The 23473-nt window shown below is 48.5% G+C and overlaps 1 protein-coding gene and 1 pseudogene across 1 annotated transcript; both read right to left on the bottom strand.

Annotated features, from left to right (window-relative positions):
- Window positions 1-1629: 1629 nt before the first annotated feature.
- On the bottom strand, window positions 1630-21264 carry MYOC (myocilin). The gene is made up of 3 exons (XM_006142359.3): window positions 20565-21264; window positions 5306-5431; window positions 1630-2593 (listed from the first exon to the last, which is right to left on the bottom strand). The coding sequence occupies exons 1-3, from the start codon at window positions 21124-21126 to the stop codon at window positions 1809-1811; spliced, it is 1473 nt and encodes a 490-aa protein (XP_006142421.2). The 5' UTR covers window positions 21127-21264; the 3' UTR covers window positions 1630-1808.
- On the bottom strand, window positions 7656-8262 carry LOC102475975 (60S ribosomal protein L19 pseudogene; annotated as a pseudogene).
- Window positions 21265-23473: the final 2209 nt, after the last annotated feature.

The following is a 23473-nucleotide window of genomic DNA, read 5'->3' as shown; positions in this document are numbered from 1 at the left end:
CCAAAAGAGTGAAGAAGGGATTGTAGCATAGCCATCTCCCTGGGGAGTGATCTCCCACTTTCCCTCCTTCTTTGTCTCTCCCTGGCGAGCACCTGTACCTTATGCAAAAACTGAAACAAAACAAAACAAAAAAAAACACGTATCATGATAGGGCCAGCCAGTGTCATGGTGATTAAGGTGACTGGACCCCACATGGTTATGTAGTTCAAGTCCTGGACTAGGCAGCTTAAAAAACACAGGGTACATGTGCATGTGTGCCCGAAATTCTGAGAAGAGAATGGAGGAGAAGGGATTGAAGTGTGGCCATCCCCCCCCAGAGAGTGTTTTCTCACTTTCCCTGTGTCTCTGCATGTCTCTCCTCAGCAAGTGCACACAGCTTGTAGTAAATTAAAGAAAAAAAAGGCAAGATGGTGAATTTTGTTGTTTATATTTTACTGCAATTTATTGCAAATTGGGAAAGAAAAGAATGTTATAAATTTTGCCCCCATGAGGTTGTGACTTACAGATCTCATATCCAGGGCAACAGATAAAAGCCAGAGTGGAGGCAGAATGAAGAACGGGTGAGTCGGGGAGGAAGAGGAAGGTTGTTCAGCAAGGGCCCAGAGTACCAGGAGGTGAAAGTGGGCAAGTGTGGATTCTACCACTTGCCTGGCTTCATTCTGGGCAACTCCTCAAAAGCAGGCACAGGAGTCTGTCAGTGGTGCAGCAATAACAATGACATGGGGACACTCTGGGTTTACAACCAGAGACATGACGTGCTGCTGTCCCTAACAACATCAGGTACACATGTGCTTATGATTTGAGCTGGCTGGAGCTGTGGGTGGATTGTGGCATGAAGACCCAACTAGGGGTGCCTGTCTTGCACCCAAAAGAATAAATAGACTTGGGACCAACAGTTGGCGTAATGGCTATGTCGCTGGACTCTCATGTAGTTGACCACAGTTCAAGTCTCAGATCCGGTGGCTTAAACTCACGCTGGGCGCATGTGCATGTGTGCCCAAGATCCCAAGAGGAGAATGGAGGAGAAGGGATTGCGGTGTGGCCATCCCTCATAGGGGGTGATTTCTCACTTTCTCTCTCTCTTTTTCTGGTGAGCTCACACGCCTTATAGTAAAAACCTCTCCAAAAGAATAAATAGACTTAAAAAGACCAACAGACACAGCCTCTCGGTTATATACATGCATGCACCACACACACACACACATCTTCAACCTTGTGCAATCACATATCCTCCCAGCCTGAAGGGCTTATCTGATGGTTGGAATCTGCGCTCTTTTCTTAAGCAAAGGTTCCCACAAGAGTCAAGGAAGACAATGTTGAGCAAGATCATTTTATTTCACAAGGCTCAGGGTTACACGATACCCACTGGGTCCTATCTAAAGCACCGGAAGCCAGCGGCAGAAAACACGTCCTACGTGTGGGCAGGCTGCGCCAGAGCTCACCCTCTCCCCTTGGGAGAGCGCTTGTGATATGGCTCTGCCCGTCATGCAGTATGCAAGAGCAGTAGCTTTCGTGAAGGAACTAGTGCCTCATAACTTTTGCCCCACATGACCGGAAAACCTGAAGTCTTCCAGTTAAACATTCCTCTAAAAGCTGCTAGGACAGGAGAATATCTGTTATAATATGAGACTGTTATGTGCCCATGGCTGGTCCTGCAGTCAGGTGGTGAGGTGGGCGAGGCCCTTCTGCACTAATGAAGGTTGGAGAGCTGTGTGAAGCTGCACGGGCTCCTGCTGCCCCTCCCTTCAGCCTGCTCCCCTGGGGCCCTGGACATCCCCCTCTGCCTTTGCTGGATCCCCTCTGGGCTTTCACATCTTGGAGAGCCTGACGTTGTAGGTGACCATGTTGAAGTTGTCCCAGGCGAACAGCTGCTTCAGCAGGGGGTTGTAGTCGATCATGCTGCTGTAGCGGTACCGGTTCCTGAATGGGATGCTCAGGGCCTTGCTGCTGCTTGTGCCTGTGTCGTAGGCAAAGTTGATGGTGGCATTGGCTGAGGAGTAGCTGCTGACAGTGTACAAGGTGCCACAGATGACAAAGGCGTTGGCTACTGACTGCTTGCGGATGTTGGTCTCCCAGGTCTGTTCCAGCTCCAGGTTCTCTGGGTTCAGTCTAGAGAGGACAATGGCGCCTTTGGCCTCCTCGGTGCTGTAGATGACCCAGAGGTCTGTCTCATCCACAGCCAAGTCGATGTCTGTGTAGCCGCCCCAAGAATACGGGAACTGCCCATGGTAGCCGGCCCCAGGGATTTCCTTCTCGGCCTTCACCGTCTCGGTGCTCAGCTCATACCTGATCACCATCCTGGACGCGGCCCCCTGGAAATAGAAGCTCCCCTTGTACACCACGGCGCCGGTGCTTTCCAGCGGCCGGGGCAGCACGTGAACCTTGGAAGGGTAGCCCTGCGTGAACTGGCTGATGAGGCTGTACTCAAACACCTGGCGGATGTCGGTGCCCACAGTGTCGACCCTCCATGTGGTCTCCTGCGTGTAGGGGTAGGTGGGCTTGGGGTCTCTCATCCACACGCCGTACTTGCCAGTAATGGTTTCAGCTGTTCTCACAGTGACAGGCTCCCCAACCCACACGAGTTCTCCACATCCTGGCGGATAAAATAGCAAAATGAAACACCGCTTAGACATCCTCTTTATGAATACAGAGACGGTCTAGAAGTGGGCCCTAGAGACAGACGGTCTGGGTTTAAATCTGGACTTTGGCACCCACCGACTGTGTGGCTTTCAGTAAGGCACTTAGCTCTTTAAGATTCCGTTTTCTCAAGTGTTTTGGGTAGCGGGGCGGTTGTGCGCTTTAAGCCTAACTCCAGGTGACGAGAGAAGTATGCAGTGACTGTCCCGTGCTCACGCTGCCATGTAAACCCAGCTCCTCGGTAGCAGCTGTAAAGGCAGAGGTTGCCCAGAGACTCTGAAATCATCTGCCGAAACTGGGCAGGGTGTTCACTGCGTTGCTCTTTAAAACTTCCCTGACTGGTTTATTTCTTTATTTAAAAAAAGGAAAGAGAAAAATGAACCTAGTTGGAGGAATAATCTCCATACAACAATTTTTTGAGCCCTAACTAATAGGCCACATATTTAATGTATCATTTTCATACCATAAAATCTGAACTTTTTTTTTTTTTTTGAGATTTTGCTAGAGAGAGTGTGTGTGTGCTCGCTAGAGACAGAGATACAGAAAGTGAGAAATCATCCTCTTGGGGATGGCCATGCAGCAATCCCTTCTCCTACATGCTCCTCTTGGGATTTTGGACAGGCACGCATATGTGCTTAGTGTGAGTTTGAAGCCATTGGGTCTGGGACTTGAACCGTGGTCCACTACATGGGAGTACAGCAACTTAGCCATTATGCCATCTGCTGGGCCCCCTGAACATGTATTTTTAATGTAGCAAAGAGATAGCTGAATATTTTGATTTAGCAGAATCACAGTAAATCTCTGTACGTGAATGAGCACCTTCAATTTCCTCCCAGAAGGTAGACACTCTTTGCTGCTCATATCACAAAGAATCATATTTTAAATATTTCATCATTCCCATCCCTGGAGCTGGCTACCATGGGAAGTCCCATATTCTTGGGGCAGCTTCACCAACATGCTAGCAATAAATATCAAGCACATGGATAATGAAAGTTTCTAAAAACTATAGTCTTAGTCTTAAATTTAGGCTTTCAGGGAACATTGTAGCGGGGGAAAGATTGTACTTTTCCTAAGTGACTAAAATTCAGCAAAAATACCTTATTTTTATACTGATATACAAAAATATCTGACAGACCGATATGGTGGTGCGTGGTGTGTACCTAGCCCTAAGAGAGAGGTGCGAAGGTGCTACTGGAAAATGCAGTACCTCAGGTGTGGTCAGCTCCATGTGACAATCAAGCAGGGAAGCAAACACATCGTATCTTCCTGGAAGCAGCCCAGCCCAGCATTCCAAGGGTGGAGGCTGGGATCCAGGGCTTTGCTCGGGTAAAGCTGACTTCCTGTAAACCTTTCCTGACAAACGCCCTCCGTTTCCTGTCCTCTGTTTTCCCTGGCAGGGTATGTATTCTATACCAGCTCTGAGCACAGAATCAGAGCTGGATATAAAGACCGCACAAAAAGAAAAAATCGAACTTCATACCACTGTCTCCTCCTTCAGTCCTGGGATGGCCAGATGAGCTTTCCTTCAAGATGTGAGAAGCAGGGACTTCTGTCAACTCCGACTTCAGTTCTTGGAAGGCCAAAGTGTCCAAATTCCATTTAGCAACTGCAATAAAAGAAAGAGACAGAATGGTGCTATGAGAAGCAATGGCCCAGGGGTCCACCGTACTGAGGATGGCATTTAAATAGGCTCTCAGAGTGTGTGTGTGCTCGCTAGAGACAGAGATACAGAAAGTGAGAAATCATCCTCTTGGGGATGGCCATGCAGCAATCCCTTCTCCTACATGCTCCTCTTGGGATTTTGGACAGGCACGCATATGTGCTTAGTGTGAGTTTGAAGCCATTGGGTCTGGGACTTGAACCGTGGTCCACTACATGGGAGTACAGCAACTTAGCCATTATGCCATCTGCTGGGCCCCCTGAACATGTATTTTTAATGTAGCAAAGAGATAGCTGAATATTTTGATTTAGCAGAATCACAGTAAATCTCTGTACGTGAATGAGCACCTTCAATTTCCTCCCAGAAGGTAGACACTCTTTGCTGCTCATATCACAAAGAATCATATTTTAAATATTTCATCATTCCCATCCCTGGAGCTGGCTACCATGGGAAGTCCCATATTCTTGGGGCAGCTTCACCAACATGCTAGCAATAAATATCAAGCACATGGATAATGAAAGTTTCTAAAAACTATAGTCTTAGTCTTAAATTTAGGCTTTCAGGGAACATTGTAGCGGGGGAAAGATTGTACTTTTCCTAAGTGACTAAAATTCAGCAAAAATACCTTATTTTTATACTGATATACAAAAATATCTGACAGACCGATATGGTGGTGCGTGGTGTGTACCTAGCCCTAAGAGAGAGGTGCGAAGGTGCTACTGGAAAATGCAGTACCTCAGGTGTGGTCAGCTCCATGTGACAATCAAGCAGGGAAGCAAACACATCGTATCTTCCTGGAAGCAGCCCAGCCCAGCATTCCAAGGGTGGAGGCTGGGATCCAGGGCTTTGCTCGGGTAAAGCTGACTTCCTGTAAACCTTTCCTGACAAACGCCCTCCGTTTCCTGTCCTCTGTTTTCCCTGGCAGGGTATGTATTCTATACCAGCTCTGAGCACAGAATCAGAGCTGGATATAAAGACCGCACAAAAAGAAAAAATCGAACTTCATACCACTGTCTCCTCCTTCAGTCCTGGGATGGCCAGATGAGCTTTCCTTCAAGATGTGAGAAGCAGGGACTTCTGTCAACTCCGACTTCAGTTCTTGGAAGGCCAAAGTGTCCAAATTCCATTTAGCAACTGCAATAAAAGAAAGAGACAGAATGGTGCTATGAGAAGCAATGGCCCAGGGGTCCACCGTACTGAGGATGGCATTTAAATAGGCTCTCATAAGATGCTTGAGATTTGCTGTAGGATAATAATGTTGGTGGGAAGGAGAAAGAAAGATAAAACATGTCTGCATGATGCCAATAACTATTGGAGCTGGGTGATGACTATGGCAGAATTTATTTTGGCCTCTCTATGTTTGTGAATGTTTGAAAAGTTCTGTAATGAAAAAGCCCACCGGTTGGCCCCGTGGTGCAATGGTTGAGTGCCGTGCAGAGGAAGCTAGATTCCACATGGCCAAGTGGGGTTGGAGTCCCAGCTCTGGTGGCAACATGCATAGCACATACACATGTGCTCAGGATCCCAAGGGGATGGAGATTTGAAGGAGAAAGGATTGTGGCATGACTGGGCCCCTTTGTGGGGTTCTCTCTGTCAGTCTTTCTCTTGTAAGTATGTCCTGTGGAGGAGAAAACCTCACAGGCCCAGCCTCAGTGGTACAGGTGAGAGCATACTGAACTACAGTGCTGGAAGCCATAGGGTCAGCCATGAGTTTGGATCTCCAGCCTGCTCAAGTCAAAGCATGCCAAGTGCATGTACTTGGGCCCAAGACCCTGTTGAGCAGGAGGACCAGGGGAAAGGATTGCACCATGACAAGACCCTGTCAAGGAGGCCCCTCCTGTTCATACGCTATCATGGATTAAAAGAAAAAAAAAAAAACTAAAAAAAACTCACAGATAATAAATTACCTAACAATATGCCTAGCACTGTGTAGGGCATTCAAAATAAAGTGACATAAAGTTTTACACAATTAAAAAATCATTATGTGAGAACCAGCAGTTAGAGTAATGGCTATGTCACTGGACTCCCATGTAGTCAACTGCGGTTTGCATCCCGGACCCGGTGACTTAAAACTCATGCCAGGCGCGTGTGCACGCGTGCCCAAGATCCCGAGAAGAGAATGGAGGAGAAGGGATCACGGCGTGGCCACCCTCCCAGGGGGTGATTTCTTGTTTTCCATCTCTCTGTCTCTGTCTTTCTGGCGTGCGCACGTACTCTATAGCAAAAACCTCTCCAAAAAAAATTCATTATGTGACTTAGTTCTTACTGTGTGCAAATATTCCTATAAGAAGTAAAATGTTACATCTTATACACTCCATGGAAGAATTCCATTAGATCTCCTTTTTGAGACCATTTTGCAGGGCATGTGGAAGAGACTGTGTATTTTTGTATACACAGGAATTTAGGGAGACCCAGTTGGTGGTGTGGTGGTTAAGGTGGCTGGATCCCATATGGGGGATCTCAGGGTTCAAGTACTGGACCTGGCAGTTTGGTAAACGCACCAGGCACATGTGCCAAAATCCAAAGAAGTGAATGGAGAAGACTTTGCAACATGGCCATCCCCCTGGGGAGTGCGTGCGCTCGCTCTCTCTCGCTCTCTCTCTCTCTCGCAAGCACACACAGCCTATAGCAAAATTTTAAATAAGAAGATAGAAAATTTGGGGCCAGCAGGTGGTGTGGTAGTTAAAACACTGGACTCCCACAATGGGTGACCCTGGTTTGAGTCCCGGATCTGGTAGCTTGTTTTCTCACTTTCCCTCTCTCTTGCTTTCTGTCTCTTTCTGGTGAGCTAATGTGCCCTAAAGCAAATTTAAAATAATAATAATAATTGGAACCAGTAGATGGCATAATGGTTACATTGCTGGTCTCTCATGTAGTCAACCATGGTTTGAGTCCTGGACCCAGCAGCTTAAAACTCATGCTAGGTGTATGTGCGTACATGCCCAAAGTCCCAAGAGGAGAATAAAAGAGAAGGGATTGCAGCGTGGCCATCCCCTCTGAGGGTGATTTCTCATTTTCTGTCTCTATCTCTCTGGCAAGTGCACATGCCCTATAGCAAAAATCTCTCTCTCAAAAATAATAATAACAATAAATAAATGAAATAGTCCTTAAAAATAAATTTAAAAATGAAAACAGACAATTTTAAAAAGTAATTTGGCACTGGGAGGGTTTGAGCCATGGAGAAGGGAAGAGGTGTAGATGACGTTGGTTCGACATCCAGGTCACTGTGTACTGCACCTCTCTGCTTTTGTTTAGGGTTACAGTTTACAGCAGTTTGTTTGTTTTGTTTGTTTGTTTTAGCAGATAAAGGCTTATTCTATTTAAACGATGATCTGAGTAACTGCCAATGCCACTGTACAGACAAGAGACGGGGAGCTTTATTTCTTGGTCTCTTCCTCCTTGGACAGAGTATTGATGATCTCTTCCCTCTTGGCCTGGAGGCGCTCCTCACGGTGCTTGAGTACTTCCTTGGTCTTAGACCTGCCGGCCTCAGCCTGGTCTGCTAGGAGCTCCTTTTGCGGGCCTTGTCTGCCTTCGGCTTGTGGGTGTGCTCCATGAATCCACTTGTTCTTGAACACATTCCCCTTCACCTTCAGGTACAGGCTGTGATACACGTGGCGATCAATCTTCGACTCCCGGTATCTTCTGAGCAGCCGGCGCAGGATCCTCATTCTCCTCATCCAGGTCACCTTCTCTGGCATTCTCGCATTGGCCATACCCTTTCACTTCCCTGTGCCCATATGCCTCCCCTTCTGGCAGGCCAAGGTGTTTTTCCAGCATTGAGCCCAGGAACGGACAGTCACAGGCTTGCAGACAGTCAACCCATCCTTGATCAGCTTCTGGATCTGCTGACGGGAGTTGGTATTGGCAACTGAATTGGTCTCATTGGGGTCCAACTAGACCTTCTTTTTGCCACAGTGGAGAACACTAGAGGCAAGCCTCTTCTGAAGCCTGAGCATACACATGGCTGTGGCCACAGTGCTGAAAGGGAAGCTATAGCAGTTCTTTAAAAAAATGTATTTACTTTTATTTATTATTTTTAAATTTTATGAGAAAGAGAAGAAAGCAAGCCACCAAGTCTGGGACTCGAACCATGGTCAGCCATATGGGAGTCCAGTGTCTTAACCACCACACCTCTTTCCAGCCCCTACAGCAGTTCTTGAATACAAGGATGAAGCAATAGCCACAAGGAACAAGCTGGGCTGCTTTAAAATGGAGGTTTTGCTATTATTCAGGTATGGCAAGACCAGGAGATCAGGAGACAACGGCCATCAGGGGACCAGCAGTTAGCGTAATGGCTATGTCACTGGACTCCCATATAGTTGATCACGGTTCAAGTCTCAGACCTGGTGGCTTAAACTCATGCCGGGTGTGTGTGTGTGCATGCCCAAAATCCCAAGAGGAAAAAGGAGAAGGGATTGAGGCGTGGTCATCCCCCCTGGGGGGTGATTTCTCACTTTCTGTCTCTCTGTCTCTCTCTCTTTCTGGCGAGCACATGAGCCCTATAGCAAACACCTCTCCCAAAAAAAGAAAAGAAAAGAAAAAGAAAAAGAAAGATAGCCTGAGGCCAAACTGGGGTGGGGGAGGAAAATCAGTGTTGCTGAGGAATGGGGAGTGATCTTTAGGGGAGTAAAGATTCCTCTGATACTGTATCGTGGGTTCATGTCATTGTACATTCGTCCAAACACAGAGACCACACAGTGCCAAGAATGGCCATAGAAGAGACGAGTGGGTTCTGATGATGGTGGGACAGTGCAGGTTCCTGGGTCGCGACCCATGTTCCACTCTAGGGGGGGAGGTCGCAAACGGGAAAGCCTAAGCATGTGGGGGTGGGGCACGTAGGAAATCTCTGTAACTTCTGCTCAGTTTTGCTGTGAACCTAAAACTGCTCTGAAAAAAGAATAATAAGGGACCAGCAGTTAGTGTAATGGCTAGGTCACTGGACTCCCACGTAGTCAACCGCAGTTCGTGTCCCAGACCCGGTGGCTTAAAACTCACGCCGGGCACGTGTGCATGCGTGCCCAAGATCCTGAGAGGAGAATGGAGGAGAAGGGATTGCGGCATGGCCATCCCGCCTCGGGGGGTGATTTCTCACTTTCTGTCTCTCTGTCTCTCTCTGTCTGGCAAGTGCACGCGCCCTATAGCAAAAACCTCTCCAAAAAAAAAAAAAAAAAAGAAGAAGAAGAAGAAGAAGAAGAATATGGTCTTAGAAAAGTAGCTTGTGGAGCCAGCAGGTAGCATGGTAGTTGGGGTGCTGGGCCCTCCAAAATGGTCGATATCAGGTTTGTGGTTTGAGTCCAGACCTGGCAGCTTGGCTTCTCTCTTTCTCTGATGAGCTCATGTACCCATAGCAAATTAAAAATAATAATGCTATATAAAATTAAATAAAAAATTTAAAGTAGCTCATTGGGGCTGGCAGGTGGTGATTAAGGTGCTGGACTCCCACATGAGTGACCCCAGTTCGTGTCCCAGACCTGGAAGCTTGCTTTCTCACTCTCCATTTCTCTCTCTCTCTGGTCAAATGAGGAACAATAATAATAAATAAAACTTAAATAATTATTTTAAGAAAAAGTAGCTTGTTATACTCAGAGATCCCAAGGGGAGGGGGCACACCAGGCCATGGGTGTCATCTTGGAGAAGCACCAGGGTTGCTCCGGAGGCAGAAGGAGTGAGGGGAAATGCAGAGACTTTATGGTTCTTTCCATGGAGAAGAACGGGGAGGCTGGCGAGCAAGCTCAGGGTACATTAGCTTGAGTAATTTCAGGGCTCTGGACATAGAGCTGTCCCTGGTTGTCTGGTACACCTGGCCTTCAGGTGGCTCGGGCAGGAGGTAGTGGCGCTGAGAGTGAGAGCTGAGCCGGACAGCAGGTAAAGGAGCTGTAGCCATCCACCAGCCTGGGAGGAGTCTCCTGCCCCCACAGCAAGGCCAGCGGCAATGCCTCAGACGGCGAAGGCGAACTGGGGCTGTGACCTCTTCAGTTGCTGGTCATCTCAGTGTTCTGCCCTTTGCATGACTTGGCTCCCAGCTGAGGATTTTTAGTGTCCAGGACGGAGGCGGGAAAGTCAGTGCACCGCCCAGGACCAGGCGTCTGCACGCTGAGGACCTGAGGACGCTTGCTGCCTTCTCTCGCGTACTCGCTCCGTCCTCCTAGGTTGAGTTTCAGGCCCCGAGGACCACAGTGGAACTCAGGGTGTGCCGCATTTCATCAGTCTCTGCCACGTGTTCTCCTGCATTTTCACGTCTCTGGAATCTGGGTGGCCTTGGGTTGCTGATGTTCAGCTTCAATGAGTTACAGTTCTAGAAAAAAATGTCTCCTCGGAAGGAGGTGGAGACAGCATCTAGCATCCACGCAGCCCTCAGGCTCAGGTGGGCCATGGGCCGGGGGTGGCACTTTGTTATGGTGGTTCAGGCCTTCTGCCCACACTCAGTCACCTCATCAGCTGCCCTCTCTGTGCCCCACTCCTGCCTCTCTGCAGGTACCAGCCTCCCAGAGAGTGTGACTGCCCTGGGGTCTGGGTGGCCATGTAAGCAGTCCAGACCCTAAAGTCAAAATATAGAGGCCACTGCAGACTTCCTGGCTATGCACCCCACGCTCCTGGGGTACTTGGGAGTACTCCAGGAACGGGTCATGCCTTATGCCTTGTTGACCAGCAACTCAGGTGCTGGAGGTAAAAGGTGAACAGGCAGGTGGGCCTAGGATTCCCTGGAGGAATCCGTGGCCTGGCCAAGTCCTCTTGGCTGAAGAGTAACACGGGTTCCCTCCAGGCTGCTACGGGAACCAGGGTCTCTTGGACAATCCGGATAGCTCTGGAAGAGCCCTCGAAAGTTTCTTTAGTTCCTAACCCTCCTACCCCTTCTTCAGGGATCTGTGGAGGCACAGAAACCCCTCCTTTCTTCATCCTTCATCATCATCGTTGTATTCGTGATAAAGAGCGCGTGTGTGCACGAGCACAGAGGGCAGAGAAGCACTTTCCACAGAGTCTTGTTACACTGCGACCCCTTCCCCCAACCTTCAAACCCCTCTGGGTTCTGGGAACCACGTGTTTCTAGCATGTTTCCAGGCCAAACTGGAGACCTGAACCCGCTGTTGGCCCTGTGGCCTCCAGCTCCGTAGTCAGTCCACTACCAACCGTGCCAGAGGCTGGGTCTCTCTGCTTCTCATCTTTTTATTTTTTTGAGAGATTTTGCTATAGGGTGCATGTGCTCTGCTCACCAGAGAGACAGAGACAGAAAGCAAGAAATCACTCCTCGGGGGGATGTCCACGCCACAATCCCCTGTCGGCCATTCTCCTCTCGGGACTTTTGGGCACGCAAGGACATGCATGCTGGAACCTCAGTCAACTACTGGCCCCTGTTTTTCATCTTAAAGATTGACTTGGCTTTGGAGGGAATGAGGCAGAGAGACCAACCCACTTCATCAGATGGAAGCTCCCTGAACCCCTGGGACCACACCGGCCACTTCCCTCTGCCAGGAATTGGGATGGGATGCTCCCGGGATAGGAAGGAGCAAGGAGCTTCTCTGGATCCAAGGGTGGCGAGGTTGTTTGTCACCACCTTCCCTGCCCTTCGTCTTCACTGCATGCCTTCTCTCTCAACCTGAAATGGCGAAGACCGAGCCAGCAGTCAGCAGCGGCCCAGCCCTGTCCTACCCCTGGCCAACTCCTGCAAGGAGCAGGGGCTCATCCAACGTGGCAGCCCCTTGTCCAGGCAAGTTCTCTGACTTGGGTCATTAGCAGGTTCCCCACGCCTGAGCTCTCCTCGCCTTTGTGCCTTTCCCTGGGCCACCGCAGCTGCTCTTCAGGACAGTCAGACTCCTTTGCTAAATGTCCCAACTCTCAGGATCCAGGGGCTGGCTTCAGAGGGGTGGGTGAGGTGAGGTGACACCTGTACAAACAGTCGGGAGACTCACCCCCAGCCCTGGCTCCCTGCCTCCTGCTAGGTGACCTACAGCTGCCATGCAGGGGTCAGGGCAGGTTCTTCCTCGCTGAATCTGATGCAAATCAGCTTGTTCTGTGAGGCCAGCCAGGACGGTTATATAATTCAGTGACTTCCTGAGAGGAAGCTGTACATTTAGGAAAAACGGGGAGTGCACGCTGCAAGTCAGTGAGAGGAAAACGAAGACCAGAAATACCCTTTTCAGCTGCAGAGGAAATACAGAGCGTGAAAGCAACAAAAAAAGCCAGGCATTTTCACAGGTGTCTTCATCGAAGATGGCTAAAGCACTAGCACGGAATACTGAAAACAGCTTTTTTGTGTGTGAAAAGAGATGATTAACAAGCATTTATAGCTCATTCCATAATTCAAAGCATTTTTATATAAATTATGTATGTGATCTTGAGCCTTCAAAAGATTCAGAAAAATATAGTGAGGCGTTTTGGGGCTGCAGCCTGGACCTAATGAAATGTAACAACTGCCCCCCCCACACCCCGACTAAGTGCCAGGCCCTGTGCTGGGCACCTGCTGCTTGCTACCTCTGTGCCTCATAACTGTCCTGAATGTGCACACTGCCATCCCCTTTGGCAAAGGAGGAAACCAAAGTTCAGGGAGGTTAAGTAACTCGCCCAAGGTAACACGGCTAGTTAAGTGGTAGAGCTGGGACTTGAACCCATCTTCCAAGGCCATGGAGGTTGTGAACCTTTGCAGTTGGTGGCAGGGAAGTGTGTCAATTATGAATATATTGCCTCTCGCAGCTGACCGGACCTTTCCGTAGATGCTCTCTGAAGAACAAGGCATTTCTCCGTTAAAGTGAGCATGAGGTTGAGCGATCCCACTAGAGGGCGCCAGAGGGTCGCTGGGAGGAAGCAGCTCTACGGCAGTTCTGCCCACTCTACCCCACCCCCTGACCTGGGCTGGTCAGCCCTGCAAGTGAAGACAGTGGGTGGAGCGTCCCCAGCCAGAGTGTCAGGACTTGGCTCCTCTGTGACCTGCTGGCCCCAGCCTGGCTATCCCCTTGCCACAACTCTCCTCACGAGGAAACCAGAATCCCGGCACGGAGCCCGGGTGCTCTGCAGGCTCCTACCCCTGTGGACTAGACTCTGCTAGGGGGAGGCCTATCTGCTCATGACCCTCACTGCACCAGGTCACCGCATCTGTCCGCCCTCCCCCGCACACAGCAGGTGGCCCGTTGCAGCTGCAGAGTGGCTCAAGCCCAGGCAAATTAGCCATCTCTTGGCCTTTGGGGCCCCACTGTCCCCAGAGTGGTCTGTTGTGGTTTCAGTGTTTGTCGCCTCCAAAACTCAGGCTCAGATTTGATGCCAATGTTATAGCATTGGGAGGGGTGCTTTAAGAGGTGAACAGGCCACGAGAACCCCACCATCGGGAGTGGCCCTTCCTCTCTCCGTGGAGTCTCTGGCCCCTTGGCCTCCTGTCATGGGCTGATGCCACACTCGACCTTGGCCAGATGCCCACGCCATGCTCTGGGACACCCCTGGCCTCCAGAACTCTGAGCCAAACAAACATCTGTGCTTTATAAATGGCCCCATCTCGGGTGTTCCCTGACAGCAGCACAACAGTGACCAAGGCAGAATGGGAACCCTTCCCCTAGTCCCTCCCAGTGCGAGGGCCACGTGGAGGTCACAGATTTCTTACAGGTGCTCGCTCGTTGAGTTAGTGGTTCCTGATGATGAACCTCCCCGGCGAAACATACTGTGTAGATTCTCTCTCCTGGGTAGACCCGGACTGCTACAGACTTTCCCAGAGCCTGGAAGATTCTGTTCGACCCTTGGGGAATGACCCACTACTGGAGCTGAGCTCAGATCCAGGAGGTGCCCAGCAAGCACCCTGGGAGTTCAGCCTTCCCATCAGCCCTTCTTCCTCCACTGCCACAGAGGAGGTGGCTCAGGGTGCTAGGAGTTCCTCACCTGGTCCCACCAAGGCCACCAGGGCTCTGAGCAGAGAGCCCTTCAGCTGGCCCTCTCTCTGCCCTCTTTACTCTTTGCAGCTACCACGCCTCGTGTGTCTTCCTTGTGGTAAACAAGAGCCACCATAAAACAATGTTAGGGAATGGCTTCCAGAGTGACCGAGAGCCAGTTCCAGTTGGCAGGTGGGCTGTTCAGACTGTGAGCCTGCTGGCTGCTTCGTGGTCACGTTGGCCGGGAGCATCTGGCGATGGTCAGACTCCCAGAGCAGAGTGGTCTGGTGTGAGGGCCCAAAGCCCGAGCTAAGGAAGCAGTCCTGCAAAGGGGCCGGGGCTGAGCAGAAGTTGTGGCTTCTGGGTTGAACCCTGCCTTGAACCAGCTGTGCGACTTTGGGCAAATGACTCAACGTCTCTGAGTCCCTGTAGTCTGAGCTGCACAAACGTATCAAGTCGTTTCGAGGCTTACATAAGAAACTATAAAGGCTCCTTGAGAAAGATGTGTCAAAACTAAAATTTTCCTGGAATGTGTCAAAATCACTAACATTTCACTTCTGAATGTAGAGAAAAGACAAAGATTGTAAAAATATTAACGATTATATTGTCAGGCAGTTAAATTTTTAGCCTTTTTATTTGTTTTATATTAAACTTCAATCCTTCTGTAGTTGGAAGGTTCATGTCTATTACAAAATTCTGGAATGTTCTGCCCTTACCTTTATAGATTCACATTCTAGACAGCTCGGCCTAGAACAGAAATTGAATTTATTAACTCATTTGCCTGTCGGCAAATGAAGTACTGATTTGTGGACATTTTTTGTAACTGTTGGAAAGTTTGGTTGATATTACATAAATGAAGAGAATGATGAAAAAGAAAGGTGCCAACGTATTTACAGACTGCTACAAATCCTTTAGCAACGTGAAGACTAAGGCCAGCCCCATAGTGCAATGGTTAAGCCCTGTGCATTGGGAGCTAGATTCCACATGGCCACCTGTGGTTCGAATCCCAGCTCTGGTGACTTGAAAACATGCTAGGTGCATGTGTGCACATGACCAAAATCCTGATGGGAAGGAAAAATGGAGGGAAGGAATCGTGGCATGACTACACCCCCTGGAGGGCTCGCTCTCTCTCTCTTTCTGTCTCTCTCTTGCAAGCATATGTACCCTCTGGCAAAAGAACAATGAACACAGAAAAGTGAAGATTGGCGAATAGACTATGGACCTGCTGTTCCAACACAGACCGCCTCTGTGTTACAGATATGCCATGTGTACACTGAAGTTTTGATGGTTGAATGACACTTTAAAACCACAGTGGCACTGAAGCAAAAGCAGCCCTTGCAGTTACAACCCATTCCCTGGCGGGAACTCTGTGCCCGGCACTGCACTGGACATGTCACGTGTTCCTTCTGCTCTGTATGACCCTAGGAGGCATTATTGTCCTCTCCTGTAGGTGAGGAAAGGGGCCGAGTGGGGTCGAACAATTCGGTGCCCCCCCAAGTCCTGCCCACCTCTTTCAGCCATCATTATGGCAACATGCCCCTCACAGGTGCCACCTGCCCCAGCTTCTCTGACTCTGTAAGTAGGACGTCAGTAAGGACAGCCCGACCCTGCGTCCATTACCACGGGGGTGTGATGGACACCTGGGGTAGCCCTGGGTCAGCAGGGTGTCAGAGCTCTGGATGAGTGCTCCCCTCTTCTGTCACCTTCGACACAGCCCCTTGGAAAGGCTTGGTGGGGTCAAGCCCTGATGCCAGCTGCAGCGACCAGCTGAAGAAGGCCCTCTGCTGCTTTTCCTTCCTTCCCTGCCTCACTGTCCCTGTCCCCATGTCTCTTCCTTGGGATTATGACCCACATGAATCTCTGCCCCACACACAGCCCTCAGCCTCCGCTCCAGTTTGTGGGGTCATGAGGACCAGGCAGGCGCTAAATAGAAGCAAAAGTGGGCTCTTTTGTGACAGGAACAACTGCTTCTCATTTATCTTTTGATCATTTTCCCCACTTTTCTAAAAATGGTGGTAAATTGTATTTTTCTACTTTTTTTTTTTTACATATATATATGTTCATGCATATACAGAAGTCATGGAAAAATGAAATTAGAGTATCAGTTCATTTTGGTTCAAAAAAGTTTTAAAATCTAGGCATAGTTTTCTTTGGAGTACACATCTTTCATGACATTTTTGAAGACTTCTCATAAATATGTAAACTTTTATGTAAACCCAAATTAGGAAAAAATATTGATACAACTTTGTCGTGATCGTTTTGTGGTGGAATGCTGGCCGTCACATGATCTATATGTATGAAGGAGTGATTTCCATGAGCCTAAGGAAGTTTTCTCTTTTTTTAAAGAAATTTGCTGGAGGGCACATGTGCTTGCTGGGAGATTGGGGGGGTGCAGAAAGAGAGAGAGAAAGCACCCCCCATGGGGAATGACCATGCTACAATTCCTTCTCCTCCATTCTCCTTTCAGGATCTTGGGCACCCATGCCTGTACATGTGCCTGGTATGTTTTTTTCTTTTGCTTATTTGTTTAAACTGATATCCTAAAGTGTGGTTTTATTCCAAATATTATATTACATAGACTAGAAAGTGCCTGCTGTGTTTTTCAAGCCTCTGGGTCTGGGATGCGTTGGCCACATGGGATCCAGCCGCCTTCACCACCGCACCGTCAGCTGGGCCCAGGGAGGGTTTTTGCTATGTAACAATTACACAGTGAAGAAAGCGGTGGTGCGGGTCTGCACTACAGGCCGTGAGCAAAAGCTCCTCTCAGCCTTCCTTCATGCCCTCAGCCTTCCGCAGCTCCCTCCCCCAACGCTCCACACCCAGTGCTTGCTGCTCCTGCATGAAAGCATGTCCACACTCAAGTCCCAGCCCCCAAACAGCCCCTACTCCCAAATCTAAACTGAATGACCATGCTACAATTCCTTCTCCTCCATTCTCCTTTCAGGATCTTGGGCACCCATGCCTGTACATGTGCCTGGTATGTTTTTTTCTTTTGCTTATTTGTTTAAACTGATATCCTAAAGTGTGGTTTTATTCCAAATATTATATTACATAGACTAGAAAGTGCCTGCTGTGTTTTTCAAGCCTCTGGGTCTGGGATGCGTTGGCCACATGGGATCCAGCCGCCTTCACCACCGCACCGTCAGCTGGGCCCAGGGAGGGTTTTTGCTATGTAACAATTACACAGTGAAGAAAGCGGTGGTGCGGGTCTGCACTACAGGCCGTGAGCAAAAGCTCCTCTCAGCCTTCCTTCATGCCCTCAGCCTTCCGCAGCTCCCTCCCCCAACGCTCCACACCCAGTGCTTGCTGCTCCTGCATGAAAGCATGTCCACACTCAAGTCCCAGCCCCCAAACAGCCCCTACTCCCAAATCTAAACTCCAAAGCTGAACTTACGTTCCAAGCATTTCTGTTCCTTCCTGTCTTTCATCTGTAGGGTCTCTATAAATAAAGGTCAGCTGGGGTTGCGAAGGTCACTGAGCCTCAGGAGAAGAGGCCAGAAGCCTAGCGCTGGCTCTGCCACTAACCTGGCTCTGCCACTAACCGGCGAGATGGCCACGGGCTCCTTGAGTAATTCTGGGGCCTCAGTTTCCACATCTGCAGAAATGAGCCAGTGGCACTGGATGCTTGTTAGGTCTGTTTTCAACTCTACACTCCCGTGCTAGGATAACTTGCTGCTCACAGGGGCGCCCACTATTAGGAACGAGCGTCCAAGTTAGCAGTTCTCTATGATGGGATGTTGCCTTATTTCAGAAGTAGAGAGCTGGCAAGGACAGAAAGCAGTATAAAATTAGAGATTGCATCTAATAAATTCAGACTTGTTGAATGACTGTAACACAACAAATGACCAAAGGCTGCCTCTATTTTTGTGCACACATACCACACACCTGTGCACACATCACACATACTATGCACACACATGCCGTATACCTACACACATATGCACCACACATAGCACATGCACATATATACCACACATGTAACACACATGTAACACATGCAAATGCATGTGCTATACTACCACATACATACACACACCATGCACACCACTGACATATGCACATGCCACACACACTACACACACACCTCATACACATATACCACACACAGCACATACATATCACACATACAATGCACATACATGCAAATGCACACACCACACTATCACATACATGCACATGCCACACACACTACACACACACCTCATACACATATACCACACACAGCACATACATATCACACATACAATGCACATACATGCAAATGCACACACCACACTATCACATACATGCACATGCCACACACACTACACACACACCTCATACACATATACCACACACAGCACATACATATCACACATACAATGCACATACATGCAAATGCACACACCACACTATCACATACATGCACATGCCACACAAATATGCACACATGACACACATATTCCCCACACATATGCAATACACATATCACACATGTATACATACACTCATACAACTCACATGTATGTACCACACACTCCACACATATAACACACATAACAACACCATACAGGGTTTTCTGAGGCTGTAACTTCATTTGGTTAGTGGTCAGAAATAAGTAGTTGCTCTTAACACCTCTGGTGGTAGAGATCCCTCCATCCGTCTTCTCAGACTCACGCTCAGGCTCAGCTGTCCTGTCCCCCATCCATGTAGCCTTGGACCCCTCAGCATCTTAGGATGCTAGGTTGTCAAATTCAGAATGAAATCTCATCCAATTCGAACAATCTAAGACTTAAAAGAATAGTTATTTATAGGGGCCAGCAGGTGATGTGGTGTTAAGATGCTGGATTCCCACACGGTGGACTGCAGTTCAAGTAGGGTACGTGTGCATGCGTGCCCAATGCGAGGAGAATGGGGGAGAGGTGATTTCCCACTTTCTCTGTCTCTGTCTGTCTCTGGCTAATGCACATGCCACATGGTAAAACCCTAAAAATTTTTAATTTAAAAAGTCCCTTACGCCTCATAGTTAACTTCATTTGAATCCCACGAGATTTATTATGTATAGCAGGGAATTCTTTGTGGCCGAGAGAAACAAAGGTGCGGGTCGTTAAATGACTTGCCCGTCATAACCAGGCATCGACTCAGGTTTTCTAGCCTCACTCCTATGCAGATCTGGCCTTCAGTATGAAGGCTTCTCAAGAAAATATTTTCCCATCATTTCATTGGGAAGATTTTCAAACCTATAGAAAAAAATGGAAAGAATAAGATGATAACCCCCCCACATCCTGTTCATTAGATTCATTCACTGATCATTAATATTTGGCCACATTTGTTTTATCCATCTTTCTCTCAGTCTCTGTATATTTAGTCTTTGCACAACCACTTGAAAGCAAGGTGCAGATATCCTGGTTCTCACCTCTAAGTCTCTGAGCATGTGTCTCCTTCAAACATGATATTCTTTGTAACCACTAAACATTATCTCACTAGGAAATGACCCATGACCACAATAACATGATCTACTTAGCACTCCATATTCACATCTCCTCCCTTGTAGCTTTTTTTCCCAGATGCAAGAGTCAGTCAAGGATCACACACTCAACCAGAGGACCATGTGTCTCTGTCTCTTTCAGTCTAGAACAAGCCCTCCCCCACTCCTCCTCCTCCTTTCTCAATGCTGACATCTTGGAAGAGCCTGGACTAACTGTCCCACAACTTGTTTTTGCTTACTTGTTTCTTCCCAATTAGGAAACTTATTAAACAGCAAATTTGGGGGAGCACAATTTTCATAAAGAGGTGACACCAATGTCACGTTCCCTGCTAATGAGAAGAGGGTGCTCCTTCCTTGACACACACTAGAGGGCTCACCTCCAAGCCAGCAGGGGACAGGGCAAACAGAGGGCATCTTGGTTGGAAAAAGCCACTTCAATAAGTTGTCCAACTTAAAAGCAGCAGTTCCCAGATCTGACAGAGTAGGAAAACTTCCAAACAACAAGGTGACAAAGTACCGTCACCTCTTTATCTTGCATAGGAAGAGTATTATAAAACAAAAACAAACAAAAACCTTCCCACTTAATTCATAAATCCATTAGCTTGTCATAAACAGAGATCATTGTAAGATCAAAAGGTAGAAATAACAGTCTCTGAGCCAAGATTCAAGGAAAGGGCAGTTGGTCACTTTCTATGGATCCTGCACAGAGATGTCTCACTTGGTCCTCATATTCCTCACATGGCTGTGCACTGTGAGACATCGCTGTAGAAAGGCACCAACCTAAGCGAAGCTCTCAGGAGCTAACTCACTGGGGATAGCAATGTGGTGAAGGTGCCTAACCCACCTGTGTCTACTGGGAGACAGAGCGGGCAGGAAGGGAGTCATGGGGCACCTATTACAGCTTGTCATGGACCATGTGGGACCTAGGGTCTTCCACCTGTGTTCTTACCTTCCCTGGAGCCTGGTGGCACATCCCGAGAGGGGTCTTGGGTCTGGGGACACTGGCCCCTTCTCAGCCTTGCCACCTCCTGGCTGGTGCTCTCCAGCCTCCTGGCCAGATCCTCATTTTCTTGCTGCAATTGCCTCTTTTGTTCTTCGAGAATTGACTTATCCCGGAGAAGGTTGCTGTGTGCAGCCTCTAACTCCCTGGCTTGGGTTTCCAGCTGCTCTCGCTCCCCTCGTAGGGCACCCAGCTCCCTCTGCAGCCCTGCCTGGCTCTCCTGGGGCCCTGCAGCCTGCCCCATGGTCAGCCGGTGGAGGAGGTTCTCGAGGGCACTAAGCCGGGCTTTGGTGGCCTCCAGGTCTGCGCGCTGGGTGCTGCTGTCTCTCTGGAGATCCTGGATGGCAGATGTGGCCTGGCCCTGCTCAGGGCAACTGGACTCCGTGGGGCTAGCCACACTGAAGGTATATTGGCATCGGCCACTCCGGTCGTTGGCTTTCCGGAGCTTGGCTGTCATGGCCCCCACGTCCCACACCAGGCAGGCCAGGAGCAGCAGCTGGACAGCTGGCATTTTGGGCTGCAGCTGCAGCGTCAAGCACAAGAGAGCCTCAGTGCAGAGGCCAGGCGAGGCTTCCCGTGGAAAGCACGGTTGCTTGGCGAGGTGTCCAGTGGGTGGCCTGCTGGCTCCAGCCAGGCTCCAGAGAGGTTTATATATTCTGGGGAGCCAGCCCTGCATCGGGGGAGGAAAAGGTGGCCACGTGAGCCCGGGCGGGGCTGTGCATAGGGGGTTGCTCTCCCAGTGCCGGCATGATTCCTAGAAAATAACCTTCCAGAAGTTTATTTGGAATTTCTCTTAAAAGAGAATGTCCCACTTTATGCACCCAACTCCCCTAATAATAGACTTCATGCCCCACCTCATTGTGCATGTGTGCCTTCTCCCAGGCCCCTACCATCCCCCAGCAGGCCCCCGTCTCCTGGTGAGCTGGCTGTGGTAAGGATGCATTTCCAGTTTGTATTTCTACTGGCTCTGCGAACTGCGTCGAGAACCTAATCTGTTACAGGTACAGGGGTGGGGATGCGGACGACCTAAGATAGAGCTCTGTTCCTATAGCAGGGGCAAACGGCAACCAGAAAACCACAAGCACAGTGCCCCCAGGCTGCAAAAAGCAACTTTCCTATAGAGGCAGCAGGAAGCAGAACTCTCCCTTTTAAAACAAGTGTGGGTGTGTCTTGGGGAGACTTCCTAATTCCAGTCTTGCAGTTGCCGCACCGTCAGTGTTAACCTCTGGACCAGTTCTCACAGTGTGCCTGTGTGCTTGCACATGAGTGTACATGTGTGGGGACCAGGAACCACACAGGTGAAACCTCTGGAACCCTTCTCATAAAGATGTTTTTACATACATACAGGAGAAAGGATGAAAAAGAAAAACACATGGTATTGAAATACAATGATCAGATTTTTTTCCAGATTTGAATTATTCATAGGCTCATTAATACATTAAAAACAGGATCTAGCAGGGGATCTAATTGCAAATAGTTTTGAGAGTGAATGATATTTCATATCTGTAATAACTGCAATGTACTAGAAAATGTGATTTCTTTTGATAGAAACTAACATCACAGGTGTTGTTAATATAACTTTAGGTTTATGGCTATTTCCAGAATGGAATGAAATGTTAAATTTAGTTAGAAGTTGGTGTAAATAAAGATGTCATTTTGGGGTCCTACCCTCTGGCCTAGTGGTTGAGGGAGCTGGATCCCACGTGGCTGACCATGGTTTGAATCCCAGCTCCAGTGGCTTCAAAGCCATGTTGGGTGTGTGTGTACGTGTGTGCCCCAAATCCTGACTGGAGGGAGAATGGAGGAGAAGGGTTTATGATGTGAGCACATCCCATTGGAGGCTATTCTCTCCCGCTCTCGTTTTCTGGTGAATGCACCCTCCCTCTGGCAATTGAAAAAAAAAAGATGTAACTTCTTCCCTATCCAAATGCATACACTTTCTGGACTGTAGGTTAATAATCCTTGCTTTACATAAATAAACCCAAAGAAAAAGGAGCAGAGAAAAAAAAATCACTGAATATACCAAGAATCATAGGAGGTTCATGCAAATCGGTGTATGTATGGTAGCCTTATCAGTAACTCAAAATAATAATTTGCATTTGACCAATTATATGTTGTTGGATACCACTAATATCGTCAATATTTGTGAAGTAAATATTGATGTGCCTGGCAGACCCACATGAAGGCCAGAAAAACAGTTTGCTATACAGATTCTGTTCTTACCTGACTATCTAAAGTTAAACCTGAACTTGAGACGTTTATGGATTGGTGTCTGTTTACACTGACTAAACGGTACTGTTCCTGGTTCCTAAATCAGAGTCAACATCACTGAAAGGATTTAAAAATAAATAAATCGTATAGTTAGCAAGAACTAGATTTATCTTTGGTAGGCTTTATTCTTAAGAATGTTTTCTTTCTGTTAAAAGGACAAAGATCATTCTTGTGCCACTAGCTCCAGGAGGAAGAGAATTTTTGACTTGCTTGGGATAAGTCTACTTGTAGGAAAAAGCCCTTGGCTGCCTGAACTCTGCCTCCTCAAGTAGAATCTCAAAGAAGTGTTCCCATGGGACCAGCAGTTAGCATAATGGCTATGTTGCTGGACTCCCATGTAGTCAACCACAGTTCGAGTCCCGGACCTGGTGGCTTAAACTCACGCCGGGCGTGTGTGTGTGCATGCCCAAGGTCCCAAGAGGAGAATGGAGAAGGGATTGTGGCATGGCCATCCCCCCTGGGGGGTGATTTCTCACTTTCTGTCTCTCTGTCTCTCTCTGTCTTTCTGGCGAGCACATGTGCCCTGTAGCAAAAACCTCTGCAAAAAAAAAAAAAAAAAAAAAAAAGAAAAAAAACGTTGGTGGCGG

The sequence above is a fragment of the Tupaia chinensis genome, unplaced genomic scaffold, assembly GCF_000334495.1.
Source record: "Tupaia chinensis unplaced genomic scaffold, TupChi_1.0 Scaffold000074_1, whole genome shotgun sequence".
Classification (NCBI taxonomy): Eukaryota; Metazoa; Chordata; class Mammalia; order Scandentia; family Tupaiidae; genus Tupaia; species Tupaia belangeri.
The sequence above is the reverse complement of the archived record's forward strand: the minus strand, read 5'-3'. Positions and strand labels throughout refer to the sequence as shown.

Coding starts and splice junctions, on each gene's coding strand:
- MYOC (XM_006142359.3), bottom strand. CDS start 21,126: ATGCCAGCTGTCCAGCTGCTGCTCCTGGCCTGCCTGGTGTGGGACGTG. Junction 5,432..20,564: donor GCCACCAGGCTCCAGGGAAG/GTAAGAACACAG, acceptor CTTTTATTGCAG/TTGCTAAATGGAATTTGGAC. Junction 2,594..5,305: donor GACTGAAGGAGGAGACAGTG/GTATGAAGTTCG, acceptor TTTATCCGCCAG/GATGTGGAGAACTCGTGTGG.